Source organism: Meriones unguiculatus, chromosome 1 (assembly GCF_030254825.1).
Source record: "Meriones unguiculatus strain TT.TT164.6M chromosome 1, Bangor_MerUng_6.1, whole genome shotgun sequence".
NCBI lineage: Eukaryota > Metazoa > Chordata > Mammalia > Rodentia > Muridae > Meriones > Meriones unguiculatus.
In genome coordinates, this window is record NC_083349.1 from 60,394,200 (window position 1) to 60,420,337 (window position 26,138).

The window sequence follows — 26,138 nt, forward strand, 5'->3', positions numbered from 1 at the left end:
CACACCTATAATCTGGAAAGTGGGAGAGAGGCAAGAGGATTAAAGGTTCAAGGTCTCCAGGTCACACTAACTCCCCCTTCTTTCATATGATTCCCTGCACTCTGCCGAAGGTTTGGTTATGAGTCTCAGCATCTGCTTTGATACACTGCTAGGTAGAGTCTTTCAGAGGCCCTCTGCAGTAGGCTCCTGTCCTGTTACTTGTTTTCTCCTACTTCCAATGTCCATCCCATTTGTCTTTCTAAGTGAGGACTGATCATCTTACCCCAAGTACTCTTTCTTGTTTATCTTCTTTAGGTGTACAGATTTTAGTATGTTTATCCTATCTTATAGGTCTAATATATCAGGACACAGGGGTCTTCTATGAGACTGTTCCTCCAATCAAGGACCATGTATGCATATAACCTAGAACCCCTGCTTGGATGTGGCCCATGGTAGCCCATGGTAGCTCAGTATCCAAGTGGGTACCCTAGTAAGAGGAACAAGGACTATTTCTGACATGAACTCAATGGCTGGCTCTTTGACCTCCCCCCAACCCCCGAGGGAGGAGCAGACTTGCTAGGCCACAGAGAAGGACACTGAAGCCAGTCCTGAAGATACCTGATAAGCTAGGGTCAGATGGAAGGGGAGGAGGACCTCCCCTATCAGTGGATTTGGAAAGGGGCAGGGAGGAGATGAGAGAGGGAGGGTAGGATTGAGAGGGAATGAAGGAGGGGGCTACGGCTGGGATATAAAGTAAATAACCTGTGATTAACATAAAAAAATAAAAATTATAAAAAAAAAAGGTTCAAGGTCAGCCTCACCTACATGAAACCCTGTCTTTAAAAATATAAGGAAGAAATGGAGGGAGGGAAGGAGGAAAAGCAGGCAAGCAAGGTCAGTGCCAGAATACTTTAGAATAACTAAGAATCTACTGAAATATCTCTCAGTGGGAATCGTTTTAGGAAGAAGAAATGATAAATAACCATTACAGATATTAGACATTAATTACCCCTTCCCCAGACCAAGTAGTATTAAGACTCAAAATATTACTTGGCCTATGAAACAATACTTTTTAAATTCTTAAAAATGTGCGTGAGTAAAGCTTAAAGCTGATCTAAAACCAAATAGGAAAGTGTAACTAGCTCCGTCTATAAGTCCGGCCACATATTTGAGGATGAAAGAAGCAAGGGTGCAAAGTGCACACTGCCCACAGACAGATGGCGAAGCTAAATTTCAAATATTGATCGAGCTGAGGACCATTATGGCAGGAAGTGTACTACAGACTGACATGCTCCATCGATTTCCCCCAAGTAAGCAGGTCCTCATCACTGCAAAGCACTTGGCCTTCACTGCCTCATAAATCACACTGCACTTGACTGTCTTCAGGAATCCCTCTAGAAAGAGACTATAGGCAGAAAACAGCAGTTACCAAGCCAAAAATAAATCTGATTTCAAAATAATAATATACTACTTCAAACTTAACTGTATATATTTATAATACCATTGTAGATCAAATTTCAACCTATGTTTTGGTTCTATGTAAAAGCAGTTCTAGAATCATGCCCAAGTCTTCAAGTCTTACTTCAAGGAACTCTCAATTTTTTTTAAACTGAGACTTGAAATCCCATGGGTCTCCACTGTAGATTTACACACATTCCCTCAGCTCCCTGTTTTATTTTTTATTAGCCAAATTCCCTCTCTCTTAAATCCTGAGCTCTGTGTATGAAATCTAAACGGCAAGCAGGAGGATACTAGAGAAAAGCCTGATTTTATTCTACATAAATCCAAAGACACAGAACTAATTTTGTAAAATGAATTTTGAAAATATGCACTCCCTCTCAAATCAAAACCAAAATTCTACTTAAATAAGAGATACACCCAACAGTACAAAAGATTGTACCTTAGATATCATCTTGCCCTATTACATCAGCCAAAAAGGGGGATTCCCACCTCTGACTGCATACACCAAACACAGATAACCTCCCCAAGCAGGTATTAAGCACCTTTAGCATAAGGACTACATCATACACTTCTCTTAAAAACAGTTGGTTTGTGGGAAATGCTCAGCAAAGGTGGCTTGCCAATTCTGAAATAAACAAATACTTCTCAAAAATCATCCGTCTGGTCACACATGGTGCTGCACACTTGTAGTACAGTTCAGCCTGGAATATATTTAGGAAGTTCCAGGCTAGCCTAAACTTCACAGGAAGATTGTCTCAAAATTCTGGCCAGATAGGCAAGGGATATGGCTCTGCAAAGGCACTTGCTACCAAGCCTGATGACCTCCTCAGGAACCCACATGGCAGAAGGAGGGAACCAACTCCCAAACTGTCTTCTGACCTCCAGCACATATACCATGTGTCACATGCACCCACACAAATAAATGAATGTAATAAAAAAAATTACGCTTTGACCAGATGTGACAGCTTGCATCTGTAATCCTCTATCTCAGAGGCTGATGCAGAAGGATTGTTAACAGTTCAAGGCTGGGGCTGGCTTATCAGGTAACCCTGGCTGCTCCTCCAAGTATCCAGGATTCAATTCCCAGCACCCACAAAGCAGCTCACAACTATCTATTAACTCTGGTTCTAGGGACTATGATGGCATCTTCTGGCCTCTGTAGGCTCCAAGCACACACTTGGTACATACGCATACATTCAAGCAAAGCACCCATACACCAAAAAATAAATCTTAAAACTCAAGCTGAGCATGATGGCACATGGCTTTAATCCCAGCACTTGGGGATGCAGAGGCGGGCAGATCTCTGTGAGTTCAAGTTCAGCCTGGTCTACAAAATAAGTCCAGGACAGCCAAGGCTACACAGAAAGAGACTGTCTCGAAAAAAAAAAAAAAAATTAGAAATGAAAATTCAAAGTCAGCTTGAAGTATAAAATGTGATGTTATCTCAACAAACAAAATAAAATAAATTCCCAGGCACAGCAATATACGTTCGAAATTACAACACTAGAGAGATAGAGATTGAAAAATCAAGAATTCACAATCATTCTCAGTAACAAAGCAAGCTAAAGGCCAGCTGGGCATACACAGGTTCTGAGTTTAATAGTACGAACAACAATAAAAAGTCCTAGGTCAGACCTAAAATTTTTGTTAAGACCTATCTATTATTTTACTAAGCTTTCAAATTCTATTATAATCTAGAGAAAACTGAGAAGAAAATAAAATCAGAAGACTCAGACAATTTCATTCTATTGATCACGGCTTTGTCTTAAAGCATGAAATATACTTCCTGGTCAAAACAGTCCTGTGTGACTTAAACAGGTTGTCAAGAGGAGGACCTCCTTATCTGGGGAAAATAAATTGGAAATCAAGAGAGCCCTAGCTAAATAAATCATAAACAATGCAATCCTACTTGCAGTGGATATAGATCTCATATGTGCTCAGCGTCAACAAGCTGATTGGCTGAACTTCCAGAACCACAAGTTCCCAAGATGTAAAAAGCATGTTTACAAACATTTCCCTATGAGAATCTACAATTGCGTTACAGCTAATCAATGTCCACTCCAAATCTCATAAACTCTCTATTTCAGGATCAATACTTTCTAATAAGCAAAAGGGAACAGAAGAGGATGGGAGAAAATAATAATTCCAATCCAAACTACCAAATTTCCAACGAAATGATTTTCATCATTCTCCTTGCATTTGAAATGAGAAAGACCACAGTCAAAGGTCTCAACCCAGCAGTCTGTCATCATCACAGATAGCTGGATTTGCCACCCAAAATGCCAGAAAAGTAACTTGAAACTGAGAACATAAAGCCTCTTCCTACCAGCACTCCCACCCATGGAATTCACAAATTATGGTTTCTGGGGTGGGAAGCTATAAGAACATAAACTGCCCGTTTTTCTTTGGGCCTCAGAAATTAAAATTAAACTTGAAATAATGTATCTTGGAGCCAGAGAGATGGCTTGGCAGTTAGGAGCACTGGCTCCTCTTCCAGAGGATACTCATTCAATCCCCAGCGCCCACATGGCAGTTCACAGCTGTCTGTAACTCCAGGCTCAAAGGCTCCTAGGCCCTCTTCTGGGCTCCTTAGGCACCAGGCACACACGGCACATAAACATACACATAGGTAGGTAGGTAGAATAGACAGTCAGACAGAATTTTGAGGGGAGGGGTTCAAGACAGGATTTTTCTTTGTAACAATCCTGGTTGTGCTGGACTTGATCTGTAGACAAGGATGGCCTCCAAACCCGGCGATCCACCTGCCTCTAGCTCCTGAGCGCCGGGATGAAGGCTGGTGCCACCACACCCAGCCGATTGATAGAAAATTTTAAATTGAAAGAAGAAAAAACAAAAACAGTATCTTGGGGCCAGAGATGTGACTTAGTTGGTAGAAGGCATCAGGTTCCAAGTGACCTCGAGGCCAACCCAGACTACAAATAACCCAATTAAAACCCAATCCTACCACCACCATCACGAAAACAAAATTCATCTGAAGAAAAAAACCTACTATACCCAATTGTGAAGGAAAGTGTCCTAAAAGACCTCAATCACAGTGGTTACAACAAAAAAGTTAAAGCAAAATCTTTTAAAGTGAGAAACTTTTAAAAAAGACTGTGGCTTAGTGGCAAAATATTTGCCTTGCCTGGCATGTGTGAGGCCCTGGGTTCAATTCCGAGCACCACAAACAAAGTAAAAGTAAATAAAAAAATAAATAAAAAAAAAATAGGAAAGAAGGAAACACAATAAAAGTAAATGAATGTACCCATGGTTTAGAAAGTAAAATACATGGACAGCCATTTATTCATTCAACAAATCTATAGCAAGTATCCTTTACCTATCAGGCACCAAAGATACAGCAGAGAACAGAACAAAAAAGTTACACAAGGACAGAATTTTCATCCTAGAAGAAAAACAAGCTGAGAAAACTGCAAGTGCCCTGAAGACAAATGGCTTAAGGGGACTGCATTAGGATATTAAAGTAGGTCTCAGAGACAAAGTGACACTAGGCTTAGATAGCAGAAAGAAACCTCCTGAACCTTTTGGAAAAAGTGTTAAACATGGAGGGAAAGTTGGGTGCAAAAGACCTCAAGGTCTGAACATATTAACATATTCAGACAGAAATCCCGAGGTTAGAGTGCATCCTTTTGAAAAGTTTCTGTAAAGCTTATTCAAGAGGTTAGTCTGTGTCTCTACGCTGTCTGGGTTTGTTTTATGGACAGCCCTGTACATTACAGGCGAGTGCTCTAACACTGAGTTATATCCCCAGCCCTTGCTTTTCAAATATATAAAGAGAATTCAAAAGATGGAAAGATGGCTCAGAAGGAAAAGTGCTTTCTGCCAAGCCTGACAAGCTGAGTTTGATCACTGGGATCCACAGAGTGGATGAGGATAACCCATGGATTGCTCACTTATACCACCTAGGACCACCTGCCCAAGGGCGGCACAGCCCACAGTGGACTGGGCCTTTGCACATCAGTCATCAATCAAGAAAATGACCCACAGACTCACATACAGGCCAATCTGATAGAGGCATTTTCTCAGTTGAAGTCCCCTCTTCTCAGATGATCCTAGCTTGTGTCAAGTTGAAAACAAGAAAAAGAGAGAGAGAGAGAGAGAGAGACTAACCAGCTCACTGCTACTATGCTAATTGAGCAAATTTAGTCCTCCGAGCATAATTATCCACCAAAACTTGATTATAAGTGGAAAGACACTTGTCTTAGTTAGGGTTACTATGGCTGTGATGAAACACCATGACCAAAAGCAAGCTGAAAAGGAAAGGGTTCATTCGATTTACGCTTCCACATCACAGTCCATCACTGAAGGAAATCAGGACAGGAACTCAAGCAGAACAGAAACCTGGAGGCAGGAGCTGATGGAGAGGCAGCCATGGAGGAGGGCTGCTTACTGGCTTGTTTGGCCCCTGCTTTCTTATAAATACCAGGACCACCAGCCCAAGGATGGCACCACCCACAATGGCTGGGTCCTCCCAGATGAGTCACTAATTAAGAAAATGTCCTGCAGCTGGGTGTGGTGGTGCAGGCCTTTGATCACAGCACTCAGAAGGCAGAGGCAGATGGATCTCTGTGAGCTTGAGGTCAGCCTGGTCTGAGTCCCGAGCAGAGCAGCCAGGGCTATACAAAGAGAGACCCTGTCTTGAAAAAAGAAAGAAAATGCCCTACAACTAGATCTTATAGAGGCATTTTCTCAACTGAGGTTCCATCCTTTCAGTCAAGGTCACATAAAACTATCCAGCACAACACTGTAAACCAAGAAGTATTAGAATAATCTCTTGTGTACTATATAAAGGTTTTCTTTGTATTATTCAAACGCATTCTGTATAGGCAGAGACTTGAGAACAGGCCAGACTTTGATATTGTTATTCTTATTGTTATTTTGTAAATAATAAACACCCCTCCAACACCTTCTGATTGGTATAATAAAGAGCTAAATGTCATATAGCAAGGACAGGAGAGCATAGGTGGAACTTCAGGCAGAGATAGGAATTCTGGGAAAGAATCAAGTGTGAGAGATTCATCAGCCAGATGCAGAGAAAGAAACAAGTGCCAGGACTAAGAGAATGAGAGGTAACAAGCCACATGGCAGAACACAGATTAGTATGCAGGGGTTAATTTAAGTTATAAGAGTAGTTAGAAACAAGCCTAAGCTAAGGGCAAGATTTCATTATTAATAAAAAGTCTGTGTCATTATTCAGGAGCTGGCAGTAAAAAAAGTCCCATTATCATTGGCGTGCCTTACATAGGACACGTAATTCAAACTTGGGCAGAGTCAGACTATAAAGACGAGAAAGATGAAATAGGGAACCATTCAGGTATGGGTCTAAAGGTTCGTTTAATACTACAGATCACCTGATTCAGATTCTCCTAGGATACCTCCTAACTATGTAGACTCCTAACCCTTCCCACCACTGAATCAGACTTCTCAGGATATAGACTAGGAATCTACATTTTTATTTGTTGAGATAGGGTCTCTTGGGCTGGAGAGATGGCTCAGAGGTTAAGAGCACTGGCTGCTTTTCCAAACGTCCTGAGTTCAATTCCCAGCAACCACACGGTGGCTCACAACCATCTAAAATGAGATCTGGTGCTGCTGAAAATGCAGACAGAACACTATATACATAATAAATAAAACTTTAAGAAACAAACAAACGAGATAGGGTCTATCTGCCTATCCATAGCTGGAGGCAGGGGTCCTACATTTTTAACAATCATTCCCAGTCAATGGTTCCTAACTAACCCCACAAGACACTTGTCAATGTCTAAAGATATTTTTTGGTTGTTCTAACCAGAAGTACCAATGGAATCTACCAGGTAGAGGCCATGGGCATTGCTAAGCATTCTACAATGCTAAGTAACCTCCTCCAACAAGAAAGTACCCACCCCAATATGCCAACAATGACAAGGTTAACTAACCTCCAGGAATTCTAAAGCTTGAGAATCTTTCATCTAAGATAGGTTTCATGGCACATGCTTGTAATCCCAGCATTAATGAGGTGGTGGCAAGAAAATCAAGAGTTCAAGGTCATCCTCAGCTACATGAGTTTGAGCACCTGTGTTCCTGTTGGAAGTTGAACAGCCAGGCAATGTAAATGTCACATTCAGCAACCTGTATCAAATCAACCTCAATGACTGGCATCCACACCCACACATGGGTATATGTACACAAAACACAAGGTGTTACAGTGTATCTATAATCGCAATATTCAAGAGACTGGAACAGGAAGGTCTCTGCCAGATCAATACCAGCCTGAGCCACTTGTCAAGACCCTGCCTCAAAATACAAAGAAACAAACAAACAAATAAATAAAAGAAAAACAACACATTCATAAAGAATGAACCTAGCTAGCTCTCCTAAAAGTTGCCTGGTTACTACAGATAAAAGGGTTTTTGTTTTTTAGGCAGAGCCTGGAGTGTAGTAGTAGCCTTTGCCTGGTTACACCCCATTCCAGAGAGGCCCTAGATTCTATTCCTAACTAACACTGAAGAAAAAAAATCTTTAGTTATCTGCTTCCTATACCCTTCTGGAAGACCCACCACACATATCACTAAGAAAATGTAGGCTTTTCTACCTCAGCACTCAACTTTTCCTTTTCAAGCTACCTTCCCATCTGAGAGCCTAAGGGCTTGGCTTATGTCACATGACTCCTTGGCACAGGTTCTCTTACTAGCACAAACAACAGGTTCCCCCACTTCCCACCCAAAGACTGGTAAACAAGTATGGAGCCCCTTCTGTTTTTCTCCATCTCTACTGCCATTCACAGCATGCTGTAACCACATGAGCTAACCAGCCAGTTACCTGCAGTTACTCCACATCCTTCACAATGAAAACAGAGTAGATCTGCATTCTGTTTGTTTGCTTGGGTGGTTTTAGGTTTGGGGTTTCTTTTTAGGGTGGGATGTGGGGCTGAGACAGGGTTTCTCTGTGTAGCCCTGGCTATCCTGGAACTCACTCTGTAGACCAAACTGTCCTCAACTCAGAGAGATCCACCTGCCTCTGCCTCCTCAGTGCTGAGTTTAAAGGCATGTTGTCACCACTGCCCAGTTCAGGCCTGTGCGTACTTGAAGCCATCTCCCCGAACCCCTTCACCGAGACAAGACAGAAATCCCTTTCATTCTATCAGTGTTCTTCTTTTAGTTCCTGGATGTGGAATTCTTCAGTCACTCCTCATCTTCAGAGCACTGCTTCTGTTTTGTGGGAGGTGATATACACTAACACACAAGACTACTGAGAACTTACTATTCACTGGGCACTATTCTCCGTGCTTTAAATACTCTGCATTTATTCTTTACAATAATCAGATAAAACAAGTCCTTCTGTCATAATTTTGTCTGTATTTTACTTTGCCCAAAATGACACAGCTGGCAAACGGTAAAGACACTGAATGTTCCTCTCTGGTGTCATCTGCTTATTAGAGTCAGGAGATGGCGCAGCAAGTAAAAGCCCCTGACAACCTGAGTAGATCCCCAGCATACACAGGGTGAGGGAGAACTGACTCCCACCAGTTGTCTTCTGACCTCCACATGTACACTTACAGCATGAATGCATCCATAGACAGGAACACATACAAACATAATAAATAAAATATGCATAATTCAATATATTTTAAAAGAATAGACGTCTTGTGAGTATGGAAAATCAAGTGCTAGGAATATTAAATTCCTGAAAAGCAAACTGAGTGAGTTACAACTCAAGGGAGAGAGTAGGCAGTGTTTACACTGAATTTAAGACTTTGAACATACACAAGCACTCTACAACCGAGCATGCATCTCTAGACTTAAAGATATAAGTCCAAATTAAACTGGAAGATCAAAATCCCCACTTTACATAAAAAGTCTACTAACTCAAGACAGCACTGGAAAAGCATCTTAATTTTCTATATTAGTACAGAAGCAGACTGATTAAGTCATGAGCCAATATATGCCAATGTCCAAATTGCATTTGTGCTACCAAAGTGCTTACCTCAGACTGTGTTTAGTCTGTATTTAAAAGCAGAAGTAGGAAGAGCAAGATGGCTCAGTGAGAAAAGTAGCCTACCACCAAGCCTGATGACCTGAGCTCAATTTCAGGTACCCACAGGGTAGGAAGAAAAACCAAACCCAGAAAGTTGTCCTCTGACCTTCACATGCATGCCAGGACACATGAGTACTCACACAAATAACATATAAAATAAAATAAAATAAAATAAAATAAAATAAAATAAAATAAAATAAAAGCAGAAGTAGCCAGTGATGCACACATTTAATCCAGCACTTGGGAAGTAGAGTCAAGTGGTTCTGAGTTCAAGACCAGCCTGGACTACAGAGTGCGTTCTAAGACAGCCACAAGTAAAGTATCTTCAAGAAGTGAATTAGGGCTGTAGATTTAGATCAGTGGTAAGGTGTTGTGCCCAAGACTCGGAAAGACAGGCAGGTAGGCAGTTAGGCAAACACACATACACATACACACACATAGACACACACTCCAGTCTCCATCACACTTACTAAACTGTCTAGTTTCACAACTAACAACACAAATAAAGAGGTGTAAATATAAACTGGGTATTAATCCTAGCACTTGGGAGACAGAGGCAAGCAGATTTCTGAGTTCCAAGTCAGCCAGGGCTAAGAAGAGAAACCTTGGCTCCAAAAACAAAAATAGGATGTTTATATAAACATAACAACCTCAGAACCCCTTTCAAATTAATTTACACAAGAAGTAATGCTGGCCTTCATAAAATCTGTCTCAAAGGGCTGGAGAAATGGCTCAGAGGTTAAGAGCACTGGCTGCTCTTCCAAAGGTCCTGAGTTCAATTCCCAGCAACCACATGGTGGCTCACAACCATCTACAATGAGATCCAGTGCCCTCTTCTGGCCTGCAGGCATACATGCAGGCAGAACATTGTATATATAATAAATAAATCTTTAAAAAAAATCTGTCTCAAAAAAAAAGAAAGAAAGAAAAAAGAGACCTATTCTTTCAAAAGGAAGAACAAGCTCCAAATTGACAATATTCCCAGAAATTCTGATTGAGAGCTATGCTTTCTTGCCATCTCACATAATTAATATCATGCTCAAACTCTCAACGTCCTCAAACAATACAATGTTATTCTTCTCATTTCCTTTCTGTTGAACAGTATAAGTTCATGAGTAGCAACCACCTAGAGATAAAATAAAATGAGGATGCAGCCTAGTGGAAATAGCACACATGAGGCCCCAGTCTATCCCTAACACTGAGGGGAAAAAATGAAAGAAAGTGAATAGTACAAAAGAGATTACCGTATCTTAAAGGAAATCCAAAATTAACTGAAATCTTAAAAAACAACTGAGTTCTTCCAAGTTTAAGAATATTCATTAAGACCTTGTAAAGATCCAGCCATGTTGGCAAAAGCCTTTAATCCCAGCACTCAGAAAGCAAAGGCAGACAAGTTCAAGGCCAGCCTGGTCTACACAAGTTCCAGGAGAACCAGTGCTACAATGAGAAACCCTCAAAAAAAAAAAAAAAAAAAAAATCTTCTAAGGGTGGGCATAGTTGTACGCTATAAAAGTAGAAACATGCGGATCATAAGTCTAGGGCTGGAGAAATGTGTTAAGAGCACATTGTTCTTGCAGAGGACCCAAGTTCAATTCTCAGCACCCCCATCAGGCACCTCACAACTGCCTGGAGCTCCAGAGTCAAGGAGCTGACACCTCTCTCACCTCCTTTGGCACAGACACACGTACATACACATAAATAAAAGAGGGGGAGGGTTCAAGGTCTATACCCTCATGTAACAAATTTGACAAGCAATCTAGGTTACATGAGACCCTGCTTCAAAAAACAAAGTTTTAAAGGTGAAGGTGCTAGAGAGATGGCTCAATAGCATGAGAATCTGAGTTCAAATCCTCTGAACTCATATAAAAAGCTAGGTGAAGCTATACACATACCTATAACCCAGTACCCCGAAGGACAAAGTCAGAAGGGTCATGGAGATTCCCTGGCTGCTAATCTAGCTCCAGATTCAGTGAAAGATCCCTGTATCAAGGGACTACAGCAGAATGACAGAGAACACAGCATCCTCTTCTGGCCTCCATAATGTATGCATAAATGCACATCCACAATAATAAATAAATGAAGTGAACTTACAGAGGAGGGTCTGAGAGAACAGCTCTGATGGCGAAGTGCTTGACTTGCAAGAACGAGGTTGTACAGAACCTACATCAGAAGAACAAACACTGGGCTTTAGGGACACTTCTAATCCCAGAGTGAGGAAGGCGGAGACAGGGGGATCCCAAGGCCCATCAGGCCAGTTCCAGGCCAGTCTTATAAAAATAAATAAACAAACAAGCCAGGTGGTGGCACACATCATTAGAGCCAGCACTCAGAGACAGAGGCAGGTGCATCTAACTTTGAGGCCATCCTGGTCTACAGCGTGAGTCCCAAGACAGCCAGGGCTACACAAAGAAACTCTCTTTTAAAAAAAAAAAAAAAAAAAAAAACACAGACGGGAAGAGAGGAAGGAGGAAGACACCACCATGGGTTGGCGTGGGCTGGGAGGAAAGACTCCAATAATGGCGTGAAAAAACCCAGATGAAGAATACAAGCAAGTACCATGGGATTATGGCTAGAAGATCCTCTGTTGATGTGAAGAAGGCTCCACATCAGGAAGCATCTCTCAGTCTCCCACATAAGTTCCCTTTGGGGTCTTTACAGGGATTGCCCTTCCTTACCTACAGTGTTTAGAATCGCCTAGGAGACAATGTCTGGGAGGGATTTGCTAGAAAAGCTTCACTGGAGAAGGAAGACCTATCCTGGAAGAGCAGCTCCATTTCATGGTCTGGGATCCTGATCTAACTCAGAAGGAAAAAGTGAATGCAGCTCTGGTGTTCATCCCTCTCTGCTTCCTGACTGTGGACACCATATAACCAGCTCCTTCATGCTTCAGCGTCCACAGCTGAGCCGCTCCTGCCAGCATGCCTTCCCCAGTATAATGGCCTGTGCCTTTAAACTGCAAACCCAAATAAGTCCTTCTCCCTTTAGGTTGATTTTGTCACGTATCTTATCAACATAAAGGAAAAAGTAACCAATATATAGTCTGTATATGTATAAACACATATGCATATCCACATACATGTGTACTATACAATATATACACACAGAGAAGAGAAAAAAATTAAAATGAAATAAAGCATTAAAGAATGGGTATTCAAAAAAACAAAACAAACAAAAAACAGATAGACTTTATACTAACAGAAGCACAGTATAAGACAAAAGATACCAAAACATTACAAAAAGATGATCTCTGCCTTGAGAGCCCACCATTGGGTTAAAAAAAAAGGAAACTAGGCACACTTTTCAACCTGTGCCACTTAGAAGGTAGAAGCAGGAGGATCTCTGTGCGTTTGAGACTCACCTAGTCTACATAGTGAGGAGTTCCAGGCCACTAAGACTACACAGTGAGACCCTATCTCAAAATAAAAAAAAAAAAAGAGCTACACAGATTGTTCCTAATATTTTCCCGTCAATATTCTTCCCACATATGCCTGTTTCACCCACAGCTACTGCCACCTTCTTTAGCTCAGCAGACTCCTTAGTTGCAGCTACCTACTGACACCTACCACCCGTGTGTCACAAGCCAACTTGACCTCAATACAGCAGACAGTCACAACTAATTTTTTTCCATAACCGCATAACCTTTAAAAGTCTGTTCTGTTCAGGAAAATAGTGGTAAAGCATTTGCCCATTATGAACAAGGCCTTGAGTTGGAATAACAGAACAGGAAAAAAAAATGTTATTTTTCTGTATTCTAAAATACAGACTCCTAGTCACATCCATATCCTAAATGAGGTCTCATTCAGCCCATTCCTGAAACCTTAGTCCACTCTCTTCCTAGTCATATTTCAGCTATCTCAGAACTATTTCTAAAATTCATCCTGTTCTCGTCCTTACCACAGCCAAGTTATTCTAATTCTTACTCAACTGTAACAACTCTAGTCTTGCCTCTCACTATCTATTTTTTTAATCTTCACCCTGTCACTGTCTAAAAAATTGTCAGGGCTCAGCTGTTAAGAATACTGAGTAGCCAGCTGGGCAATGGTGGCAAACAACATCAATCCCAGCACTCAGAAAGCAGAGGCAAAAGCAGAGGCAGGTACATCTTTGTAAGGCTGAAGTCAGCCCTGATCTACAGACTGAGTTCCAGGACAGCCAGGGCTACACAGAAAAACCCTGTCTGTAAAAATAAAATTAACTAGTTAAATAAAAGGTCCTCTTGCAGAGGACCATGGCTCAACTCCTAGTACCCACATGGCAGCTCACAGCCATCTGCAGCTCCTACAAGGGATGTACAGGGGATCTGATGCCCTCTTCTAGCCTATGTAGACACCAGGCACACATGAGATACACAGACAAAAAGCAGCATACATACACATGAAATAATAAATTAGGTTTTTTAAAAATTTCAGTGGCTGGGCTGGAGAAATGGCTCAGCGGTTAAGAGCACTGGCTGTTCTTCCAAACATCCTGAGTTCAATTCCCAGCAACCACATGGTGGCTCATAATCATCCATAATGAGATCTGGTGCCCTCTTCTGGCATGCACGCAAAATACTGTATAAATAAGTAATAAATAAATCTTTTAAAAAATTTTCCCCAGTGGCTTCCCTGCCCTCTTTTCAACCTCACCTCCAGACAATTACCCAACATACATCTTTTTTTTGGGTGACTTTCTTATCCCACATAAACAGCATGTTGTTGCTTTTCCCCTTCACTTTGCACCATGCCTCTGCAAAGGCTGTTCTCTCCAGCTCAAAAGCCTTATTGTGCAAGATCCTACTTAACCTTCAACACATAGCCCAAATATATCTTCCCTACAAAAATCTCCTGACTTTCTGGAGCAATGGCAGTCTTCCCTTCATCCTGTACAAATGCCTTTACACAGACAGGTAACACATCCACACACCTAGAGAACTTGTCCAAGTATGTCTCTCTGACTGGTGCTCTTTAAAAACGAGTCTAGCCTAAGTGTGGGTTTAAGTCAGTGCTCAGTAGTGTATGCTGTATCAACTTGTTATCTGGTCATACTTTCCAAATTCTATGGATTCCTAAACTGCTGTGTGAAACCCCAAATTCTGGATTGGTTTTGTTGTTTTAAGATTTTATTTATTATTTATTTTATGAATATGAGTGCTCTTTCTGAATATCAGAAAAGGGCATCAAACCCCAGTGTAGATAGTTGTGAGCCACCATGTGGTTGCTGGGAATTGATCTCGGGACCTCTGGAAGACCAGACCGCTCTCTTAACCGCTGAACTATCTCTCCACCCCTTTGCTGTTATTTTTTAATGAATGTGTGTGTGTCTCTGTGTTCAAGAGTGCAGCTGCCCTCAGAAGCCAGTTACAGGTGCCTGTGAGCCATGACCAATTGTGGGAGCTGGGAAGCATCATGGGAGCAAGAAACCACGTTTGGGTCTTCTGAAAGAGCAGTAAGTGTTCTTAACCTCCGAGCCATCTCTCCATCCCAAACACTGGGTCTCTGGGTTGTTTTCTAGCGTTTGTTTTCATTTTTGGTGTTTTGGGGGATTAAGGCTTGCCTTGAACTCAATGTGCATCTCAGACTGGCCTCAAATTCTCAACAGTCCTCCCGTTTAAACCTCCTAAGTGCTAAGATTAATATTAAACAAGGTAAAATGACTGTCATAAATAAGCACACACTAAAGGGGCTTGCTGATTAAGAAAAAAAATGAAAATTCCCTTTACAGTCCTAACAGGAGTTATCAAACCCCTTGTTAAATGTGATATCCTGAAAGCCTTCACATGGAAATGACCATGTCGAAATATACCAGAGATAATTCAAAATAACTCAGTACTAATTCAAGTGCAGGAGACAAGCCTAGCGTGGCGGGGTACAATGAAATCACAGCCTTTCGGAGGGAGAGCCAGAGGATCAGTACAAGTTCGAGGTTAGCCCGAGCTACATAGCTAGTTCTGAACTGGCCAGGGGAGGCAAGGCTACATACGGTGGCTCTAACACAAACCATGTTTACACACCATGCTTGCCCTATTTTACAAGAAAAATGCACTTAAGTTTAAAACTTTTACTGGAAAGAAGAGTTGGGGAGGTTCCGACAGTCCAGGAACATTTTATTAGGACATGGCTCGAAGTATTCACTGTCCCATTCGCCAGGGACAGCACTCTTGCATTTCCCCAATGACTGCCCTCTTCCTCGCCACGCCCGCCAGGGAAGCGGCGGGTTTCCCGGCTTGCACCCCCTCGTCCCGTGAAAGCGCAGTGGGTTGTCAACTCTGCGAGAAGTGGGTGCTCAGATCGAAGAGCACAGGACCCGGCCCTTCCCGGACATCCTTAGCACTTTGCAAGGACTGGCCTCCCTCAGAGAGGCAGCTCTCCGCCACGAGCGGACCGGGTCGGGGTCAGCCCCGCGCCGGGGTCAAAGGTCAGCGCCTCGCCCGCCCGAGGCCCCGGCAGGACCTCTGAGGGGCAGGACCAGGCCGATAGCGGGCGTCCGGAAGCAGCCGGGAGCACTCTGCGGTCCCAGGCCCGACCCTCCCGCCGCAAGCAGCCCCGGCTGCCGCAGCCCTCCCTCCGCCCTGTCACCCCCGAGTCCCCGCGGCTGACGCAGGCCCCGCCTCCAGGGCCGCCTCCGCTCCAGGCCTAGCAGGGCGGACCCTTGGGGACCCGGTCGGGCCCGCGCCGCTTACCGAGCCCCCGGCCCCTCTTCCAGCACCCCAGCCGCTCGCAGGCCTGCTCGCTCCCGACTCCGGCGACGCCGCCACTGCTCGGGAATCACGGGCGCGCTCCCGACCTTCCCGACCCTTTTCCCTAGTCCGCCGCGCACCGCCGGGTCCTAAAATCCTCCTCTCCTCAGGTTCGTTCTCGCCCGCTTCCTGAAGCGGCTCAGACCACGATTCCCAGCAAGCATCGCAAAGACTACAACTCCCAAAAGACATCGCGAACCAACTAGACTTTCTCCTAAGGCCACTGACTTTAAATCAGCTTTAGCAGGTTTTTTGTTTTTGTTTTGGAAATAGGGAAGGTTCTGAGCTCAGCAGTTCTTTCTAGAAAAAAAATGCATCCTCTGAAAAACACTGGCAGAGCTTGGAAAGATTTATGTTGTGAAATGTTTGTTGCAACTTTTTTTTTTTTAACAGACTTTCACTATGTAGCCTTGGCTGGTCTGTAACTTCTTGCAATTTAAACCAGGCTGCCCTCAAATTCACAACCGAGATCTGCCTGCCTTTGCCTTCAGAGTGCGAATTTAAAGGCCTACACCACAACCACAGCATATTGCAGAACTTTTAAGTGAAATATTGGAAACAAACTCATTCATTAAATAGTGTGTAAATAGGTGTAAAACAGCATGTAAAGTTGTCTTGCCGGAACAAGGACTCTTGAGTCTCACTTTTGTTTTTTGTTGTTTGTTTTTTGAGACGAGATCTCGCTGCGTCCCTGGCTAGACTGGAAAGGACTGCATAGACCAACTGTTAGCACACTTGTTGCAGTCCCAAAAACGATGGAATTGCTTCCTGCATACCCTGCCCAGGTACGGTCTCGGTTTTCTAATATGCAAATTGAGGCTCTTAGAAGACTGGCTTCAGACGTGTGAGAGAGTGCCCGCTTAGCCTGGGGGAACTCCAGGATTCACTCTCTCCTTCTCAGCACACACACGCCCCGACCCCAGCGTTGCTGAAGTGCCAGCTTGTGCATATTTGTATATTTCAGTCTTACAACAGTTATGAAGAATGTGTTATGAGAAGACAAAAAAGTTCTGATTACTTTGTCTAAAGTTCTGGTTAGTAAGAGAGAAGAATATGAACTAAAGCCAGATGAAATTGTATGTGTGTGAAATATTTTTGGTCTTTTCTGATTTATTTATTTTTATTTTATGTGCACTGGTGTTTTGCCTGCATGTATGACTGTGTGATGGTGCTAAATTGGTGCTAGATCCCCTGGAGCTGGAGCTCCGGACAGTTGGAAGCTCCCATGTGGATGTTGAGAATTGAACACGGGTTCTCTGGAACAGCAGAGCATTTTCCTTTTTTTTTTTTTTTTACACCAGCATGCCAGAAGAGGGCACCAGATCTCTTTATAGATGGTTGTGAGCCACCATGTGGTTGCTAGGAATTGAATTCAGGACCTTTGGAAGAGTAGCTGAGCCATCTCTCCAGCCCCACAGACTATGGTCCTAGCCACTGAGACACCTCTCTAACCCCTGTGAAAATTTTTTGAGAGAGGGTCCCTGTATGTAGACTAGTCCAGCCTTGAGCCCACAATGATCTGCCCACCTCAGCCTCCCCAGTATTGGGATTACAGGCTAGCATCACCAGACCTAGACTGGTAAATTTTTATTTTTCTCATCTGCTTACATTTGGAGTAATAGAGATTATTTTTGTTTTTGTTTTCCTTATTTTCTTGCCTTTGCTGGCTTAGTACTCTTTGCTTCACTTAAAAAATTGGTAATTCAGGTTTGCCTCCTATTCCAGGTAATTCCACTGCCTCAGCCTCTACATCCTGGGATTACAAGCATTTGCCACGCCACAGCTAACAGTAGTGTTAAGACATGATTAATTGGTGTCTTAATTAGGGTTACTATCACTGTTATTGAACACCATGACCAAAAGCAAGCTGGGAAGGAAAGAGTTTATTTGGCTTCTACATCATAGTCCATCACTAAAGGAAGTCAGGACAAGAACTCAAAACAGGGCAGGAACCTGAAGGCAGGAACTAAAGCAGAAGCCATGGAGGAGTGCTGTGTGTAGTTGTGCTCCTCACGGTTTGCTCAGCCTGTTGTCTTCAGTAACCAGGACCACCAGCCCGGGGATGACCCTCCCACAGCGATCACTAATTAAAATTCTCTACAGGTTTGCCTACACCCAATCTTTTTGTTTTGTTGTTTGTTTGTTTGTTTTTGAGACAGGTTTTCTCTGTGTAACCCAGGCTGTCCTGGATCTACCTGCCTTTGCTGGGATTAGAGGCTTGAGCCACCACCAGGCCTACAACCCAGTCTTTTCTCTACTGGGGCTCCTCCCTCTCCAATGACTCCACCTGTGTCAAACTGACATCAAATTAGCCCTCGGTAAGAGGGAAGATCTGCGCTCTAATATACAGAGTAAGGCATGTTTCACACCTGTTAATTCCAGCCCTTGGGGACTAGAGATAGGAGGTTCAGAGTTTCAGGCTTAACTCAATCTTTATATTGATTTCAAGGGCAGCCAGTGCTACAACAGACTTTTTTTTTTTCTTGTAGGTTTTTTGAGACATGGGTTTCTCTATGTAGCCTTGGCTGTCCTGAAACTCGCTCTGTAGACCACCCTGGCCTGGAACTTGCTCTGTAGGCCAAGTTGTCCTCAAACTCAGAGATCCAGCATCTTCTGCCTCCCAAATTCTGGGATTAAAGGTATTTGCCACCACCACTAAGCAAGAGACCCTATCTTAAAAAAAAAAAAAAAAAGAAAGAAAGAAATGTGACTGGAGAAATGGCTCAGCAGTTAAGAGCCCTGGCTGTTCTTCCAAGAACCCAGGTTTAATTCCCAGCATCCATATGGCAACTCACAACTGCTTGTAATTCCCATCCTGATGTTGCAGGATATTTGTTCACACTGTGAGATTGTATTATTTAACTCAGAAACCTGTTTCTAGTTGTGGTGTGGCTCAGCCTTAGCACACACCTTTAATCTAAGGGCTTTCTGCTTAAATATTGTGAACAGGATTAAACAAAGTCAATCATGGGTCAAGAAGTGGAGCAAGCAACCAGTTGACAGGAAGTGAACATAGTATTATTAAGAAAAATAACAGAGAGTAAGAGGGAGTCAGGATGCAGATAGAGAGATAGAGGAACCTTGTTTGAGACAGTGTAGGAGAAGGGGGCATTCCTTCTGGGATGTTGGCTGAGAAGAAAGGTCAGCTGGGTACTTTCTCCACCTCTTGAGCTAGCAGGCTTTCACCCCAGCATCTAGAGTCTTTATTGATAAAATGGAATGATAGAGAGGTTCTGTTAGAAACAGCAATCCTGACACCATCTTCTGGCCTCTATGGGCACCAAGTACTGGGGAGGCAGAGGCAGGCAGATCTCTGAGTTTGAGGCCAGCCTGGTCTACAAAGTGAGTCCAGGACAGCCAAGGATACACAGAGAAACCCTGTCTCTAAAAAACAACAACAATAAAGCTTGGTGCTTGCAGAGGACTTGAGTTGGATTCCCAACAACGTCAGGCAGCTCACAACTGACTGTAACTCCAAGGGCATCTGCACACATATGGCATACACTTGCATTAACGTATATATCCATACATAAAAATAAACTTTTTAAAACAAAACAAAAACCAAGGCTAGAGAGATGTCTCAGTAGTTAACAGCACTTGCTGCTGAGTTCCAGAGGACCTGAAATCCGTTTTCAGCTGCCCTTATCACATGTCTGACATCCACCTGTAATTCCAGCTGCAGGGGATGTGGTGTCCTCTTCTGGCCTCATTGAGCAACTACATATATATGGCTTACACACACACACACACACACACACACACACACACACGTAAATGTAGGGGTTTTTTTTAAGATTTGTTTATTTATTATGTATATAGTTTTCTGCCTGCATGTGTGCCTGCATGTGTGCCTGCATACCAGAAGAGGCCACTAGATCTCATTGTAGATGCTTGTGAGCCACCATGTGGTTGCTGGGAATTGAACTCAGGACCTTTGGAAGAGCAGCCAGTGCTCTTAACCTCTGAGCTGTCTCTCTAGCCCATCAATGTAGTTTTTATTTCCTCAGACGAGGGCATAAGATGAGAGCTGTACCGAAGCTTTACGAACACATGGCTTGGGCTGAGCCCAGAGAGTTTCTATCTAACTATCCCTCAGCCTAGGCCTGAAAGCGTCTAGTCTCCACACAATCTAATCTTCTGCGAGCCCAGACCTTGAAGGCTTCAGATTCCAGCCTCTGTCTACTAACCTAGGTCTAGAATGTTTTTAGCCTCCAAGACTTACGCTGAATAAGATCACCCTTTCTAATTCTTTCTGAATGATGGCTGGCGGGTGCACCTTAGCTGTTCTGGCTCAAAAGTTCTCGCTAAGCTACTGATTTAAATGGGCTTCTCTCCACTTCTTACTGAAATTTTCTTCCTCTGAACTGCATGAACTGAGCTCTCAGCTGCACTCAACTGAACTGCACCGAACTGCATCAAACTGTACTCTTCCTGTACTCTCCCCTACCCTCTCTGGGCTGCTCTTAAGTAGCTTCTCTTGTTTGGGAGATGGTTTGTGCACCCTGTATTTAGATGCTGATTTCTGTGCCCCCAAATCTGGTTGCAATGTAATGTGGGCATTGTCATTTCTATGAAGAATCTCAATGCTGTATAAAAAGTTGTTCTCCATCATCTCTGATTGGTTGATAAAAAAGCTGATCCACCTATATATGGGCAAAAGAGGACAGGAGCCAGGACTTCCATCTGAGTGAGGATGGGGTCTCAGGTAGGAGACTGAAGAAGAGAGAGAAAGGAGGAGGTCACCATGAGGCCTTTGCCATGAGTACAAAGATGGAGCAGGAGCAGCCAAGGCAAGACTAAAATGACAAGTAACACAGAATACATGGCTCAGAAGGAGCCAGGCTAGTATAGACAGGTTAGAATAGATCAATATCTGCCTGGCTGTAGTGTTTTAAAGCTTATTAATAAATCTAATAGGTCTCTGTGTCATTATTTGGGAACCAGAAGGGGTAATAGAGAAAACCCTACATTTAGTCAACATTCTCTTTCCTGTCTGTTCTTGTGAGAGTTGGGCATATCTTACCTCTGACTCATTCTGTCAGATCTTGCCCTGATTCATCACTTTGTCTGCCCCTCAATTGGGCATCATTGTTTAGGATTAAGGGTGTGTATTAAATTCCAGCCACAGGTATTAAAGGTGAGTTAAGTGTATATGCTAGCCAGAGGGATTAAGGCTATATATTCCAGCCAGATCACATAGGCCCAGGTCTTTGCATTTTATCCCTTGCCAGAGTAGCCATGTTGCTGTAATAAAATTCCTTTACACACACTCACATACACATTTCTATTTTGATGTGTGTTGTATGCTGTGTGGCTAGCTGCCTGTAGAAGCCTAAAGAGAGTGTCTAATTTCCTGTGGCTGGAGTTGCAGGCAGTTGTGACTTGCCTGATGTGGGTACTGGGGACCAAACTTGGGGCCCCTTAGAACAGAAAGTGCTCTTGATGGCTGAATCACCTCTCCAAACACCCAACATAAAACTGAATCCTATCTTAAAGGATGACACCCCCCCAAAAAAAAAAAAAGCACGGAACCTTACATATAAATCCTATCAGATTAACAGGGCATGATATTTCATGCACAGATGGGAACAACAGTTTATAATACCAGCATTTGGGAAGCTGAGGCAGGGGGGTTGTTAATCCAGCAGTTGGTATTGGCAATACCAGCACTTGGCATCCTGGTTTGAGCCTGTAATCCCAGTGTGGGAGGCAGAGGCAGGAGGATCCCTGGAGCTCATTGGCTGGCTAGCACAACCTGACGGGTGAGAAGTGCTAGTGAAAGAAATTGTCTCAGGATAATGTGGACAGATGACATCTGAGGAAAGACACTGGGGCTGACCTCTCGCCTCCACAGGTGCCCATAGGAGTAAGCATATAAGGGAGGAGATGCTATAATGAAATTCATTACTTTGTGTGCTAACTTAAAATTTTAAAATATGTATAAAGACCAGGAGTGTGGTGGTGAACGCACTTGGGAGGCAGGGACAGGCCAATCTCTGTGAGCGCATGGCCAGTCTGGTCTACGCAATGAGCGGAGCATTAACCTTACAGTGTTCCACTATATTTCCAGGAGGTTGAGGTTTGCTATTTCGCTCGGGGATGATACAGTGTCTGTACTCAACCGTGATGAACAAATCAGGTAAAGAGCGAAGTTTAAAAAGACTGGACGCTTTGAGAGATCCTCACGGTGCCCAGGAACGTCAGTCCGAGGGCGGAGACCCTAGGGTGCTGCGAGGCTCCTCCCCCGGCGATCTTCCCGCAGCTCCTCCCCCGACGTGCGGCTAGAGCGGGGCGTGCCCCGGAGCAATCCCGGACCTAGCCTGGCGGGCGGGGGCCGGGCGGAGTCCGCGATCGGGCCGGGGTTGGTTCACCTCATCCACCAGGGACGGAAGTGTCAGCCCTACACTCCCTCCGGCACTGCGGACCAGCGGCCTCGCCTCGCCCCACCGGGCGGTCGGGCCTTGGCGAGCTCCCGCGCCAGGGGCGTCATGAAGCGAGCAGGAACTCTACGCCTGCTTTCGGATTTGAGCAACTTCACCGGCGGGGCCCGACTCCGCGAGTTGTTGGCTGGGGACCCAGCTGTCCTAGTCCGCTGCAGCCCTGACGGCCGCCACCTGCTGCTGCTAAGACCCCCGGGGTCGCCCGCCCCGCAACTTGTCGTGGCTGCGCGTGGGCCGGGCCTGGCGCTGGAGCGTGCCTGGCCGGAGGGCCACCCCTCGCCTCTGGACGCCTTCTTCGTGCCGTGGCTGGCGAGACCCGCGCTGATTTTGGTATGGGAAAATGGCCTAGCGGAGGTGTGGGGCGCCGGGATGGAGCCTGGCTGGAGGATACTTCAGAGCACTGAGCTGTGTCCGCATGCTGAGGCCCGCGTGACGGCCGTGGCGGTAACCCGAGGCCGCCTGGTTTGGTGCGAGGAGCGTCAGCTTGGCGATGAGGACCAGCCAGGGAAGCTTTCAACGGCTTTCAGCCACTGTGTGTGCGTCAAGACCCTGGAGACCAGCGGGGAGGCTGGCACCAAACTAGGCTGCACATACATCCTGCTGCACCACTGCCCCTCTTTTGGACTGATAGCCTCTCGCAAGGACCTCTTCCTGGTGCCCACTACCACCACTTGGCCTGGTGTGGCCCATGTTCTGCTCATCTGGAGCCCAAGCAAGGGCAAGGTGATAGTCGCTGCGCCATCTCTTGGTCTTTCTCACAGTAAAAGCCTGAATCCCAGACAAGGGGATACCTGGGACTTTCGGACCCTGCTTCGAGGACTTCCTGGGTTCCTGTCCCCCAGGGAGCCGTTGGCTGTACACACTTGGGCCCCGTCTCCCCAGGGCTTGCTGTTGCTTGACTTGAAAGGTAAGGTGAGCCTAGTGCAGTGCCATGGTGGCACTCGGACTGTGGGAACCCTGCAGGAAGCGCCTGTAGGCCTAGAGGGGTCTGCGGCCCTGGGAACCTTTCATGGCACTTTAGCCTGTGTGCTGGGCTCCACCTTGGAACTACTGGACATGAGCAGTGGTCAGCTGTTGGAGAGGAAGGTCCTAAGTACAGACAGAGTACATCTGCTGGAGCCTCCAGCGCCTGGTGTGAAGAATGAGGAAGAGTTGGAGACCCGAGGAGTTCTCCGTTTGCTTTCAGCCTTGGGGCTCTTCTGTGTGGGTTGGGAACGGCCCCAAGGCCTTGAGCTGCCCTCAGACAAGGATCTGGTCTTTGAGGAGGCCTGTGGGTACTACCAGCGCCGGAGCCTAAGAGGTACCCAACTGACCCCAGAAGAACTGAGACACAACAGCATGTTTCGGGCACCTCAGGCGTTGGCCTCCATCCTCCAGGGCCACCTGCCCCCATCTGCACTGTTGACTACCCTGAGGGCTGAGCTTCGGGATTACCGGAGTTTGGAGCAGCTCAAGGCCCAGCTGGTGGCTGGGGACGATGAGGAGGCTGGCTGGACCGAGTTAGCAGAGCAGGAGGTGGCACGGCTGTTGAGAACCCAGCTGACTGGAGACCAGCTGGTCCAATTCAACACCATTTTCCAGGCCCTTCCTACAGCAGCTTGGAGTGCCACCCTCCAGGCCCTGCAGCTCCAGCCAGACAGGACTGGCAAGCTGAGGTCCCAGGCACCCCCTGACATATGGAAGAAGGTACTAAGGGGTCCAGCAGCTGGAAAGGAGCAGCCTGGTGGAATGCTGCCCCCCTTTGAACTCCTGTGCCGGTGCCTATGCCAGCTGGAGCCTCAGTGGCTCCCCTCATTTGTGGAGCTGGCCCAGCAACAGGGTGGGCCAGGCTGGGGGGCTGAAAGCCCCGGTCTGCCCCTTTACCGCCGAGCCCTGGCGGTGCTAGGTGAGGAGGGGAAGAGACCTGAGGACCTAGAAGTCGAGCTGCTTCTGGGCAGTAGGCGGCCCAAAGCTGTGCTGCAAGCTGTGAGGCAGCTCATAAGGAAGGAACTGTGGGAACGGGCTCTGGAGGCCGGGCTGGCCCTGGACTCCTCCAGCCCCCTACTTCGAAGTGAGATCTTTAAGCTGCTGCTGGCAGAGTTCGCCCAGCACCGCCGCCTCGATGCTCACCTCCCCCTCCTTTGCCGCCTGTGCCCACCAGAAGTGGCTCCAGACGAGCTCCTGCTTCTTCTGAGGACACATCTCCCAGATGACGTGGGGACCTCCTCCCCTTTCCCCGAGCCAGGGGCAGAGCCCCCTCTCACAGTGGGCTTGGTCAGAGCCCTGCTCGAACAGACTGGGGCTCAAGAACGGCCCTCTGGTCCAGTTCAAAGCACATATGAGGACATCCTGTGGGATCCAGGCACTCCACCCCCAACCCTTCCTCGTGAGCCTATTACTACTCCCCAGGCATCAGACCACCCAGGACAGGAAGCCTGGGCACCGTCTGGACAGGGGCCCCTGTGCAACTGACATGGGAGTTCATTTGTAGAGCACAGAGATGGGGAAGGTCCTAGGGTTGGAGAGCACCAAGGTGGAGTTGGGCGTGCAATACTGTCTGTTGTGGACAATGTTTAATACATATGTAAATACAAATACATTCACAGGCTTTTGTGTTCTTTTTGAACAGTTAAGGGTTGTAGCTTGTAGAGAAGATGATTGAATCTGGATCTCTTGCATAAAGCACCCACTTCTACTCATGAGAACAACAGTCATGACCGGTTTCCTACATACCAGGAAAGCTGTTGATCTTTATAAAATCCCTCGTTGCTGGAGAGATGGCTCATAACCATCTATAATGACATCTGGTGCCTTCTTCATGGAATGTGGGCAGAATGAATGGCGTATACAACTAATAAGTAAATATTTAAAAAAAAAATTTTTTTTTTAGCCAGGCATGGTGGTTCACGTCTGTAATCCCAGCATTCAGGGAGGCAGAGGCAGGTGGATCTCTGTGAGTTCAAGGCCAGTCTGGTCTACAAAGCAAGTCCAGGACAGCCAAGGCTACACAGAGAAACCCTGTCTCAAAAAACCAAAAAAGAAAAAAAATAAAAAAAGAATTCCTTGTCCAATGTTTCTCATAAGCCCACTGGGAAAGCATTACTGTATCTCCATTTTCTCAATGGAAGAAATAGCTGTCTAGGAAGATTAAATAGCTTGGCCAAGTATGCCAACTAAAACAGAGGCTTCACCATTCGCAGCCCAGCAGCACCTGCCTGTCTGGGCCTGTCTGTACATGCTCTTCACCCACGTCTGGCTTCTCCAGAACTGCAAGGAGAGAATTCCATGGAGCTCCAGCTTGCTTTTCCAGAGTCTCTTCTTCCCGAGTAGGAAGTGTGCTGGGCCCTGAGCCCATGCCTACTCCCCCAGGTTTCTTGAGCAGCCTCTGGTTTCTACAGACAGGAGAGCTGCCTGCAGAGCCCCAGACTAGTGAGGAGTCGATGCAGGACTGGGGACAAAGCTCTGGGGAGGTCTCATACTTCTCCTGACTCCCTAAGCCAAGAAATAGCAGTGGCAGCCAAGTTCTTGTG

General features: G+C 45.4%; 2 protein-coding genes across 6 annotated transcripts in view; one reads left to right on the forward strand and one right to left on the reverse strand.

Moving 5' to 3' along the window:
- Armh3 (armadillo like helical domain containing 3) overlaps positions 1-16,382 on the reverse strand; it is a 173,951-nt gene extending 157,569 nt beyond the window's left edge. For 3 of the 5 annotated variants that reach the window (XM_060390550.1, XM_060390551.1, XM_060390548.1), the window contains exon 1: positions 16,133-16,382. In XM_060390550.1, coding sequence (XP_060246533.1) covers positions 16,133-16,381 — 249 coding nt within the window. In that variant the 5' untranslated portion in view covers position 16,382. Of the gene's footprint in view, positions 1-11,562; positions 11,632-16,132 lie in introns of all 5 variants that reach the window. The other 2 variants (XM_021650028.2, XM_021650020.2) reach the window with 2 other exon arrangements.
- Hps6 (HPS6 biogenesis of lysosomal organelles complex 2 subunit 3) lies at positions 16,332-25,216 on the forward strand. Its single transcript, XM_021650054.2, has 2 exons — positions 16,332-16,974; positions 22,260-25,216. Exon 2 carries the CDS (start codon positions 22,678-22,680, stop codon positions 25,078-25,080), a length of 2,403 nt encoding a protein of 800 aa, XP_021505729.1. The 5' UTR covers positions 16,332-16,974; positions 22,260-22,677; the 3' UTR covers positions 25,081-25,216.
- The last annotated feature ends 922 nt before the right edge of the window (positions 25,217-26,138 follow it).